The 12960-nt window shown below is 36.3% G+C and overlaps 2 protein-coding genes across 2 annotated transcripts; one reads left to right on the top strand and one right to left on the bottom strand.

The window, feature by feature from the left end:
* The first annotated feature begins 157 nt into the window (after positions 1 to 157).
* On the top strand, positions 158 to 4875 carry LOC122275847 (derlin-2.2). The gene is made up of 6 exons (XM_043085135.1): positions 158 to 441; positions 957 to 1056; positions 2541 to 2755; positions 3146 to 3229; positions 3448 to 3501; positions 4488 to 4875. The coding sequence occupies exons 1-6, from the start codon at positions 343 to 345 to the stop codon at positions 4668 to 4670; spliced, it is 735 nt and encodes a 244-aa protein (XP_042941069.1). The 5' UTR covers positions 158 to 342; the 3' UTR covers positions 4671 to 4875.
* A 1246-nt stretch (positions 4876 to 6121) lies between these two features.
* Positions 6122 to 12713, bottom strand: LOC122275846 (tobamovirus multiplication protein 1). Its single transcript, XM_043085134.1, has 11 exons — positions 12293 to 12713; positions 11648 to 11738; positions 11499 to 11551; positions 10750 to 10842; positions 10542 to 10613; positions 9876 to 9948; positions 9493 to 9538; positions 9241 to 9304; positions 7822 to 7875; positions 6831 to 6908; positions 6122 to 6723 (listed from the first exon to the last, which is right to left on the bottom strand). Exons 1-11 carry the CDS (start codon positions 12449 to 12451, stop codon positions 6631 to 6633), a joined length of 876 nt encoding a protein of 291 aa, XP_042941068.1. The 5' UTR covers positions 12452 to 12713; the 3' UTR covers positions 6122 to 6630.
* Positions 12714 to 12960: the final 247 nt, after the last annotated feature.

Below are 12960 nucleotides of genomic sequence, written 5' to 3'. Positions count from 1 at the left end.
AGAATCTTTCCTAATAAATTGTCCACAAACTCGAGATAAGGATAAGGGGAGAGAGAATGCATGGGTCACGCGTGGGCCACTGAGGGTTGTCCACATACAGGCATCAGGCCCATTTCTTCTTTATGCAATGGGCCTTCCGAAAGCAGGCTATTCGAGCGTGCCGATTATCTTGTTCTTGTCGTCCTTCATTAACTGACTCTTCGTCTCTCCTGGCCTCTGTGTACCCGATTCCCAAAACCCAAAGCTCCTAATCCTCCTAGTGCCAGTTACGTTCTGGTCATAATTGCAGAAAACTTGGTTGAAAAAGTTGTGATAAAAAAATTGAGATCGGAAAATATTGGAATGGCTCAGGCAATCGAGGAATGGTACAAGCAGATGCCTGTAATCACCCGCTCCTATCTCACAGCCGTTGTTGTCACCACCGTCGGTTGCTCCCTAGACGTATGTACATTTCTCTTTTCCTCTAAACCTTTCCCGCTCTAGGAAGGTGTCAAGGGCTTACGGTGCTGAAATTATTTGGATCTTGTTTTTTATATATATATATATGTATGTATATATATTGGACTTTATCGGTTTTGTTTTGTGGGCTGATGGGGTTGTATGGTTTGGTTAGTCTTCAACCAGTTTTTATTTTAAAATCAGTAATTCTTAATTTTATTGTGGCCAATTTTTCAGTTTGTAGCCTTTTGGGTGATCTGAATGATTAACTAGCGATGGTGTAAATGATACCCATCCGTTTCTAGTGCCGCTGAGTTTATGTTGTTTGATTGATTGTAATTGGATTTTTTTCTAGTTTCGGAAAGTTTTGGCTTTTCCTTCTCGATTTTTGCTTGGGTTGTTGCAATCATTTTAGTTTTCTTTTTCCTGTTTTCCTGTTAGTATTTAAGGAAGGGGAGCTGGAAGTGTGCAAGGTGAAGTAACCGGTTACTAATTCACATGAAGTTAAAATTTTGCAGATTATATCACCATATAAGCTGTACTTGAACCCTTTGCTAGTGGTCAAGCACTATCAGTTCTGGCGTCTCGTCACCAATTTCTTGTACTTCCGGAAAATGGGTAATTTTATTTTTTCAGCTTCAGTCTTGGAAAATTCATGTTGATCGGCAGTGACATTTTCTTTAGTAGGATTCTGATTTTTAATTTTAACGTAGCATAATTTGTCTTCACGGCTTCAATGTTTCCTCTCAGTAGTTCGTACTTTTGTTCTCTAACGTTTCCAATAAAAGGTTGTCATGATGATGACAAAGCTGCAAGAGTGTATGAAGAGAAGAAATCTTGAAGAATATTGGAAATAGGATGGTTCAGAGGGCTATCTCCCAACAACTTTGGGATTTTGTTTTTGTTTTTCTGCTTGAACTTGTTTTGCGTGTTATGTTAATGAAATGCCATGGTTGTTGTCTGTGATGCGGTTGGTTTTTGCAACTTGACTCAAATGCAAACCATATAATGGTTGTTACGTATCATGGTTGTAGTTGATGTGTGCTATTTTCAAACAAATTTCAAGGCCTAAGAAGAATATGCTACTTCAGTCCCCCATGTGAGGCATATTGTCTTGGAATATAGTTGGTCAGTTCATTTGTTTGGATGGTTTTGGTCCATTGGATTGTATATGGGAGAATCTCACGTTAATTTAGAAGTCTTGTTGACTGTGGTGTCTCTAATCCTAACTATGTTTCCCCTTTTTTTCAGTTTCTCCTTGAGAAAGTTTTGAATATGTAAATATTTATTTTTCACTTAAGTGGGAGTCTGTAGGAAAAGTGACAATGTTCCTGGGTTGTTATTTTTTTAATATCTAGCCACCCTATATTGGCAGCACAGGTTCTATTCGAACAATTAGTCTGTTGAAATAAAGTCTCTTGTTTCTTATCAAAAAATAAAATTTCTTCGCTTGTTGGTAAGGATTTATGGGTAGTCACCGCACTGTTGCTATTTGGAAGATGATTCATTTATGTTTGATGTGGTTCCTAAGGCTGGAAAGGAATGGATGGTGTTTTGATGGTAGAGAACACTCATTGGGAGAATTTAGAGAGTTTTTTCTTTCAAACTGTGTCTTTGGGCTAAAGTTCTTGTATTGAATGGGGATAATCTAAATGATTTTCTTTTAGCATTTCCTAGCTCCTAGTCCCTAGCTTGTATTTAGGTGTTTCTGCTTGTATACTCCCTATATACTTGGGCTATGCCTATTTTCTTGCCTTAATAAAATCTCTTATTACTTATAAAAAATAAATAAAATAGTCTCTTTTACTTAGAAAACAATAAAGTCCCATGCACATTTTGACACGATGGCTTCTTGCCATCAGGCACCCTCTGCACTTTCCCCAGTACTGATACAATAGTTTTTAAGTAGAGTTATGTTTCTGTTTTCCGCTGTTCATTCATATTGCTGAATCTAGCACAGTAGAACATCCATACTCCTGATGGATGTATCTCAACGACTATGCTTCCAATAATTATTTATGTAGGTTATTTGAATTCTGATTGAGGCTAAGTAATCACCAGTTTCTGTAATTTTAAACATGATTCTTAACTTGGTACTGCAGACTTGGACTTTATGTTTCACATGTTCTTTCTTGCTCGATACTGCAAGCTCCTTGAAGAGAACTCATTCAGGGGAAGGACAGCTGATTTTTTTTACATGCTGTTATTTGGTGCCACTGTTTTAACTGGAATTGTTCTTCTCGGAGGCATGATACCTTACTTGTCAGAGTCGTTTGCAAAAATTATATTCCTGAGCAATTCATTGACATTCATGATGGTTGGTTCCTTTCTTTTTTTTTTAGATATATTATTATTTTTTGGATAAGTAAACGATTGTATTAATAATGATAGGCATAGCCCCGAGTACATAAGATGATATATAAGGGATAAGACCTATCTAGGGTGAAGCAATGGAAACAAGAATTTAGATATATTATTGCTACTTTCCCTACAATTACGACGAATTATTTTTCAATGGCAATGCCATCTAGCAGTCATGGTATGATGGAGAAGAGCAAAACAAAATATGTCAGTTAAACTAAGTTATTCTCACCTTTGCTTTCACTGGATTTCTCCTGGTTTAATAAGTTTAGTGATTCATGTCTCGAATGAAGCCATAAGGATTATACTTTGCCAAATAGTCTCATTACTCTTTCCTGTTTTACAGGTATATGTGTGGAGCAAACAAAATCCTTACATACATATGAGTTTCTTGGGCCTTTTTACTTTCACAGCAGCTTACCTTCCATGGGTGAGTGACCTTTTATGATTGCCTGGATTATCTTGTTGGATTGGTATCCTGTTTGAACTTATAATTTCATTGGTATCATTGCTATTTATTTTATTTTTCTGCTCATTATTCAAAATTGAACCTGAGACATAAGTTATTGCGATCAAATGTTCTACATTGTAGTTAATCTTTCCCCACCTAATAAAGTTTGTAATGCCTATTTCCTTGTTTTCCTGCAGGTTCTTTTGGGATTCTCTGTGCTTGTTGGTGCTAGCGCTTGGGTGGATCTACTGGTGAGACTCTGCACCAAAGTTGAAATATCAAAAATTGATATGGCTGCTAGAAACGTCCAGCAAAACTTTGAGCTAGTACATTTCTAGTTCCGTGTGTAATGTCTTTAGTCCTCCTGAATGAATGCCATACATGATGGGAGAAACCGAGACCGAAGGACATGAGATGCATACAAGAGGGAAAACTAAGGAGGCGAAGGAAAACAAGAGACAAAATCTAAACAAGAAGAAAAGTTAGAACTATTATTACCCAACCCAGACATAAGTTGTTATTATGACCCGACGCAGCCATAGTTTATTACTAGCACTGTACTAAGCTCACCCCTTGTCTTCTCACAATTTTCAAAGTTCCACGAATTGTGTTCTTTTCACATGTGCTACCTTGCACATGAAGGAACCATATAATAGAATACCGAGGTCCATACTGTTCTAGCTACTTTGCAGTTTGTCGAGAGATGATTAGTTTTTCCCCTTCTCTTATTGAACATAAAACACCATTCATCACTAAAATTTTTGCCTCAAGAGTATCCACAATTAGTATATTCCCTAGTGCAGCATCCCACGCCAACAAGGTCACCCACAATGGAGCTTTGTTCCACAAAATGCCCTTCCACAAAAATGAAGCCCGCAAGTTGCAACATATGATACAAATTTCTGACTTAAACTTTATTTTCTTAGACTAAGCCCATGAGACCCTATCCTCAATGCCACCTCTCATCCTAATAGTATACAAGAGATTAAAGAATTAGACACGTGCTGGGATTAACCTTGTATAAAATTACTGCATTAGTCTTAGCTGGATGAAGAGAAACGAATTTTGTAAGGGATGGATGGTACCACCCAGATGATTTACTTGTGATGTGTTGCCACTATAATCTTTCATTAATGTATAGACTCTTCTATTTATCACCCGCCTTTATCTGCATCTTTACCCCCCAACCCCCTTTATGGCCCTTCCATGTCAAACTTTTTTCTTTTTCATTTTCCAGGGAATGATTGCTGGTCATGCCTACTATTTTCTTGAAGATGTGTATCCACGGATGACAGATCGTCGGCCCTTAAAAACTCCATCGTTCATTAAAGCACTATTTGCAGATGAGCATGTTGTAGTGGCAAGGCCTGGAAATGTACGTTTTGCTCCACCACCTGCAGAGGATGTTCTTCAAGGTTAGTCAAGACTGAGAACTGAACTTATGGTGGCTATCCCTCATCAGGCATCAGAAACGGTTAACCATCATCATGAATCTGTTGGTTCTGTAATATATTGAAATTTACGCTGATGTGCTAATTGCTTTTTGTGCATTTGTTTAATTTAAGGTTTAGCAAACATATGATCAAAGGTTCTACTAAGATTTCAGAAAATTTGTGTTCCGTTTATGATTTGTCCCACAGATATTTCTTTTTCTGCAAGTCAGTCTTCATTTCTTTTTAATTTTTTTCTGTTGTCATGGAAAATTTGAATTTGGTTTCTGGTTGTTGTTCTTTCAGTCTGTTCCTAGGGAAAATTAAGAGGAAAAAAGTTGAAAACCACGGTACTTTTGTTTGATTTTGTTTTCCACTCCTTTTGTTCGTCCTTTTTATGCTATTTTGGTTGCTGAAAGATTTGAATGATCTAGTTTTTCCAACATGGGTAGGTAAGCACACATTTCACCACAATTTTCTTATAAAAGGAGACAAGCTTAATTTGAATGTAAACATTTATGCAGTGAAATTATGAAACAGAATCTCTTTTTATTCTGCCTCTTCATAGTAGTTTCTCCCCCTCGACCATTCCATGCAATTAACTAATATTTTTCTACCGCCATTACCAGGCACAAAGGATTAGACAATATGGAAGATCTAGTTGTGAAATTTTAGACCATTGTTTTACTTGTGTACACACACAGTGGGAAGAGAGGAGAGATGAGGGACTCTTCGGCTGTGCATTTCCTACTTTTCTTAGTCTAAAGAGCCATCCGAAAATATTTCACCATCAAAGTTTTGTTTTAGTAGTTCCTTGTTCGGGAGACGGGATGGAGGGAGCTTGTAATCTAAATGGTTCGGATGATTTCCCAATCCCATAGGGGAATTCCGACATCATCTTATAAAAACAAATTCGGATAGATGTAGAGTAAATTATACATGTTCGATCTCAGAAACTACAGATTTAATTTGAAATAGAAATGATGGTGATGCCCATCTTGAACCTGTTCAGTGGTGGAAGGAATACAGAAGCTTGCTCTTCATTGTCACGATTGATCGATCAGACCTTCAATTGGTGTTGCATTATGGCACCATCCCGGAATTTTTTCCCCTTTGTTTCGAGGGTGAGATAGGGAGATTTGAACCAAGAACATATCCCGACCATATTTTACTAAGGTAGATTATTAATATTAAAAAAAAAAGAAAAAAAGAAAAAACAGAAATGGTAGTGCGTATAGAGAATCTCACTCATTTATAGAGAGGCTTCAAGAAAGAGAGAAACCTACATCCAACAAACTCCCAATGAATTAAACAAAACAAAACATAAAAAATAGAAAAAGATGAGAAATAGAGGAATCTTTAAAGCATAAGAGGGGCCTCCAAAACTCAATGCATGTGAACTCACCCGAATAAGAGCAAAAGCCCAGAGTCGGGCAATAACTAAACAAAATAGGAATTATATTCACTGTTAACCTTATTTATGGCTCAACTCTAAAGCATTAAATTCAAATTTACAATGCTTCAACACTAAATGCCTAAAAGTTAACTACAAATATTATGTGAAATGAAATATAGGGAACAAATAAATATATGTTTCGAAGAAACCGTCCAGCACATACCATCACACCATGATTATTAAAGCCTAAACCACATACCAAAATGAGACCTACAACACCAGAATTACAAAAAGCTTTCCCTTTTCCATCCGTGGACCAAACATCACTTTTAACCAGCCTTGAATTCAAATGATCCAGGCGGAATGGAAGAAATGAATCACCTCCATCAAGCTGCAAACAGCTGAGTAATATACATTAAAAAACATAAAAAAGAATAGCTGCATCATGAGCGATCCAGAATACTACATCTGGATTTTCTTTTCTTCTTGGCTCTCCCCCTGCTCAACCCCGGTAGGATCTAACCCACTAAAAAAATCACTTGTGTGCATCACTGTCAACGGATGGGATGGTATTGGGCTGATATTCTCTTCGGAGGCAACTTGCGCAGGATGTAGAGGACTAGAGCTGAAGGCAGGATTTCAACCAACTGCAATTTAAACAATTTTTATTTATTTATTTATTTTTAATTTAGGGGAAAATAACAGAAAGGGGGACTGAATAAGATCTCCAAGTAACAAGCTTAAAGTAGAATACCGTGTAGTAAATCAAGTTTAAGATGGGATGATCCAAGACATCGAGTGTTGCATCTGAATCAAAAGCAGATAAAACAACCTGCATTTTGTGAATTAAGTCAGAAGCGGATGTATGCTTAGGATACCAAAAAAGTTTCAAAACACATATAAACAAAGTTGTGGTCATGGGACGTCTTCTTTTCACTATGACAAATAATTACGAAGTAGAATGTCTCAAGTTTATATGCGCTTAGACCAAAGTTCAGGAGCTGATAGGATGAATATTCTAGATCAGCTAGAAATCCTCCTCGTACCCTACCGTATTGTTAATTCAATTTCAGACTAAACCTGGGAGATCAACAGTGAAATGTAGCTTCAGCTCATCCTACAGGCTCAATCATAGGCAAAAAAATAAAAAGTTGATTCTCATTTTTAATACACATGATGCCCTCCAATTTTGCTTCGCCTATTTCACATTATATCTTGTTTTACTCAATCCATCTCCAACATCCTCATTTAAACTGCTATGCAAATTTATAAAAATAATATGTTCTCCATTTCCAATAGATGAGAACAAAAATGAAAGCTTGCCTTGTAGTCATTAAATCAAAATAGAGAAGCTACTTGTGTCTGTACAAATATAATCTGAAGCAAATACAGTAGATGCACCTATTCAGATTTTCATTTTGTCAAGAAAAAGAACTACACATTGTTTCAAGATATCAAATGCACCAAGCCCGCTCATAAGATAATTTCTTATCCAGTCAGTTGAAATTTCAGTTCTGTTTATGATCTTTTGTACATTAAATTCACCACTGCAATTTTGCAACTCTTTGGATTTATAACTAGGCCAAGATTAAAATAATAAGGTTGTTAATGATGCACAGCCTACACTATGGTATGATATGAATGCACGAGGCAGAAAGAGTAGCAGTTTTCCTAGCACTACTAGAATTTAAAATATGCTTCAAAGCCCTCAATAAAAGTAGTGCAAAAAATAGTTTGGAACTTACGACAAAGCATCTTATAAGAAAGCAGGTGAAACATATAGCTGTAACAGATCCAACCTGAAAGAAAAAGCACAATTTGCATTAATAAAACCTAGTTTAAATTGAAATACTTATTTTAATAAGTAAGATAAGTTTTATTAATGACCAAAGAAAGTACTGATAAAAAAAAATTAATGGCAAAGGAAATTATAAAGGCACAATCGAAGTACATGAGGGATATAAAACAGATAACCTATTAAGAGAAAGAGAAAAGAACAAGAAAATCCTAGAAAGAAAAGGATTTTACAAAGATATCTTCATTGATCTACTGTTTAAATTTCCTTGGATTTGAAGAAAGTTGCATGGTAGAAGCTTAGAAGTTACTTTGGTGGCAAGTATGACCAGACAACAAACCCCAATTGGATAATTTAATCTTTATCATACAAACTTTGATAAAAGCAACAGCATCTTGCACTTAGTAAAATTTTTATCTTCAATGTTATGGCATAGATTTTAATGAAAGTTACACACAAGCTGGCCAGCTGTAGTGAGAAAGATCCATTCGCCAACAAAAAGTGTTGATATATAACTAATAAAAGCTCATGAGGACTCACACATTTCATTGTAATGAAATATGCTTTTAGTTATTCTTATGCATCTGATGTGTAGATCTAATAGCCATGATTTCTGACTATGGTTCTATATACTTCTAATAGCAGAAATGCAACATATATGCATAGCTAAACAAACCAAAGCATACAAAACTGTGGTCCAATTAGCTTGTCTCAAACTTGTGATCACCTAATGGATCTAATGTCTACTAATGAACAGAAATATAGGGCCAAAAGTTCTTCAAAATCTATGCCTGTTAAATGATTGTATCATAAGACACACTTAGAAAACATAAATAGAGTAATCAGCATAAAGATCATCATCGGACAGACGTCCTCATAGAGTCCATTGCTGGGAAAAAATGTAGACTTCATTCCACGTGGCCTGCTCATTACCATGCTTATGGCAGTATCAATAGGGCAAACATAATAAGAACCTCCCTCTCTCTCTCTCTCTCTCTCTCTCTCTCTAAGTGTGAGAGTGCACATGTTGTACCAGATATATTGAATTCAAATTGCTGTAGAACGCTTGTTATTGTTGCTTATACAGTACAGATATGCAAATGCGCATGAACAAATTGGAAACACATTCCAAAATGACAATTTCAAGTTTATTCAGATCCAAGCAGGTCGCTAATGCTATACTAGATCCAAAAATATAAGATCACCCCATTGTAAATGGAAGTTAGTTAGGTTCAGTTTCCCCCAAATAATATCACTAAGATATTCTCCATAAACATAATAACAAGGAAAGGGGAGAAATTATTGCAGGAAACAATCTAGCAATTATGTTTATAACCCATCAGACAAATTACAGTGCGAAGGCACTTGCCTCATGAAGCTTCTTCCTTCTTCCTTTTGATTCAATTGGGAAACGTCTCAACATGAAAAATAACCTGGAAACATTTTATATGTAAATCCAACAGAAGAAACTGCAGAAATAAAGCCCCAAATATAGATACCAACATGTAGCAAGAATTGAAAAAGTGAAAAGCACTGAATGGTAATTCTGTAAAAATCAATATGATGCTCTTATAAAAAAATAAAAATAAAATCAACATGGTACTGAACAGTGAACACTCACCTTCCTCCGTATAGCAAGAAACCTAATGCAGCTATAATTGAAACCGCTGGAAAAAAAACATGTGATATAATAAGCACAAATGATTAAATGGAAGAAGCAACACTTAGAATGTTTGGTGTATTTTTTTATGAGTAATTATTAGGTGCTCTCGGAGTACGGAGATGTGGTTCTCTCATCCTATTACGGGATGCCATGTCATAAAAAATTAGTACTTATGTAGGCAACTTTAATGGCATGACATTTTATGATAGGATAGGATTATTGCGTCTTCCATATTCCGGGATACCTAATAACTTTCCTATTTTTCAGATGGCAAATGAAGTTTCAATCTCCAAAAAAATAGACCATGAGAAAGTTCAGCATCATTGGATACAAGGGCTAACCTGCAATAAATATCTTTCCAATTAATTCAACAACGGTGTTGTCATTGATCCAAAGGTATATCCAGATGCAAACCTGATGCCAAAGCCTCAATTTGGTTAAATCCTTCTTAAAAGCAGAAAGTAAAATTATATTTCAGTGGTGGCCCTTGGGGGGCTTGTTTGGGGCTGTTTATGCTATTTCTTTCAAAAGAAGTAAAGAGTATGATGCAGTTGCATAGAGGTTTCAGAAATGATGGAAATGTTTTTAATTTAGGAGCTCTTTATGACATTCTTGATCCATTAATGGAGGCTGGATTTTGTAGAAGAGAAAAGACATCTTTTATTTTTCCATGAGATTAACAACACAGGAATTATTGGAAGGTTAGCAAGTCGGCCCATGTATGAGGGAGTGTAAAATGATTCCTTCTGCCTGAATATAATCATAACCTGCTAACATAAGTACCAATAAAATGTACTCCCCTTCCCCCCACCCAAAGAAAAAGGGAAAAAACAATCAAGAAAGAGGAAAGAAGAAAAAATAACTGTCATCATAAGAATTACATGAAAAAAAATGAGTGAAATGCTTAGCAGATCACATTTCTGATGCAGATCCTAGAGATCAGCAAGCTAATTGGCACATCTATAAAGCAACTGATGTAGCATGAGTAAGTGAGAGATTGATTGTACCTGTATAAAATAAACTCCAGCATTAACTGAGATATAAACAATCCTGAGCTTATCAGACGGTAAACTTCTAGCCTGTCCATTAATAGTACCAAAAAGGTTAACATTCCCCAAAACCCCAAAGGTCTACTACGTCTGACTGGAGTGCAAAACTGGCCATACAAATTCTGATAACAACAATCCTTTTTTGTATGAGGAACATTTTACTTGCCTGGTGATATATCTCTGCCCAAAAAAGGACAAGGAGTGTGTATGTAGAGAAAAATAAAAGACCTGGAAGATCCAATAAGACCGAAACTAGAACCTGGTTCAAGATGCAGGGGCTCTATGTCAGTAGACTAAACTTGATACTTGGAGAGAACATTATTTACTCTCTGAAGTCTGATATATATAAATATATATATATATATATATTTATATTTTCCTTTTTAAATGCTACTTTTTACCCAGAAGGCTCAACAAAAGAGTGCATCTTACATATCTTTTTCCTTTTATAGGTTCTTACATTATATCATGAAATCTTTTGAGAGTAAAAACAACAGAGATGCTCCATCTTTGTGACACTTTCTCAGATAAATGAGAGGTCCTTTAATTTGATACTTAGCATCTTTAGACATGAAGGAGGTTGAGCTTTGTAAAACAATATCCCAAACTTTGTATTTCTGAAAACAAAAGGGAAAAGAACATGCATCTGTTTGTTTAATAATGCTTAAGAGTGGAGATAAGTTTTAGTCATTTCCTTTTGGTTTGCTTCATACTTTTCAAACTATGTGGAGCTCTACAATTAAGAAAGATGAATGGTGGAAAAGAAAAAAGAAAGATCTGCTGATCACATTCAAGTCCTGGAACTATCACTGTACAAAACTCAAAAGCCAATGCAAGTATCACATCACATGGCATGGTTAGCTTAAATACTTTTGGAGTTCTGGAATCACATTTCTCGAAACTTGACAAACTAACCTTTGGGTGCAATACAAACACTTGCGTGTGAAATCCAAACACAATTGCACGTACTGCGACATAAGAAAGGCATAATCAAAGAATGAAATTATATCCAAATGAAAAAGCATATCAAAGAGTCCCAACGCCACCAGCCTTAAGAATATCACCTCCATTAACAATGAAGTTCATGAGATGGAAAACTTTCTGCGTTGTCCAACCATATTCAGGCACTCTCAACTCAATCCTTATTAATTGAATCTGCACATCGCGAAACAGATACCCAACTTCAGAGATTCCCCTTAAGCACTTCGAACAAGTTTGCTTATCTTTTCAGTATAGAAATGAAGTATATCTTTTTCCTTTAACAAATCAATTGGAGTCAAAATATTCCGGAAAAAGGGCATAACTTGAAAAAAACAGAAAATAAATTAGAAAAAGAATAAAATAATATGACCCGATGCCTATTTAGACTATTAATCAGGAACTATTTGGAAAATGAAGTTATTCAACAAGATCTATTAAAATCCGAAAAATACCCATGATTATATGTCCAAAAATAAGTTCAATCAAGTCAGAACAATTTAGGAATTTCACAACTATGGTGCTAGATGCAACAACTAACTAGTGTCTTCGCATGTAACAGCCAATCACTAATGTCACTATCACACACACTCAACTTCTAATGATCGTTAACAATGAAAATGGAACAAGGAGACATTTACAACAGTTTCCAATCTATCATTTTCAAATCCCAATATATCATATACACATGTACAGAGGAAGCACTAGTTAGAGAGAGAGGAGGGGGGGACCAGGGCAACTGAGGAGACGAGGGCGTAAGCTCCGCAGAGAGTGTAGAAGATTCCGTCCTGCCACCTAGTGGAGTCGTTGATCTTGTCCCACCAGCTGGAAAGAAGAGCTCCGACCACCCCAATCTCTATGGGCGTTGAGCTTATTGACATTCTCGTCATTCGGCCCCAGGTCGTGAAGCTCCTCCGAGAAGAGCTTCCACACAGAAAGTCAAATTGTAGTCTGAGAGAGGCCCCAGAAACTGAGAGCCAAAAAAAAATAGAAAAAACTGCTCGCGCATAAACAAACCCAAATTCAAAGTCACTGAGGCTGGGAGAGAGGGAGAGGGTTTGGGAGAGGAAGGTTCTACCAGACGGTCAGAGAAAGAGAGTGCGGGGATTGGCTTTCGGAGGGGCCATTTGGTTTGGTTGCTATCACCTAAGCTTCTACGGGGACGTGCCTACTTTTACTATGCTAGTCCTACTTGTACCACATTACGGTTTTTTGCAAAACAGTTCCGTTTTAGCCTTTTTTATTTATTTTGTAATAGCCGTTTTTTCTGTCAATTATTTTAAGTACTTCACTTGTACCTTTTGGACAACTCTACACCCTACTCTACATTCTAATCCCAATGCAATAGACACGCAGCATCGAGTCTGGTGTGCACGATAACTAACTCCCGTGTGTCTGT

The sequence above is a fragment of the Carya illinoinensis genome, chromosome 9 (assembly GCF_018687715.1).
Source record: "Carya illinoinensis cultivar Pawnee chromosome 9, C.illinoinensisPawnee_v1, whole genome shotgun sequence".
NCBI lineage: Eukaryota > Viridiplantae > Streptophyta > Magnoliopsida > Fagales > Juglandaceae > Carya > Carya illinoinensis.
Note: the sequence above shows the minus strand (reverse complement) of the source record. Positions and strands in the feature narration are given on the sequence as shown.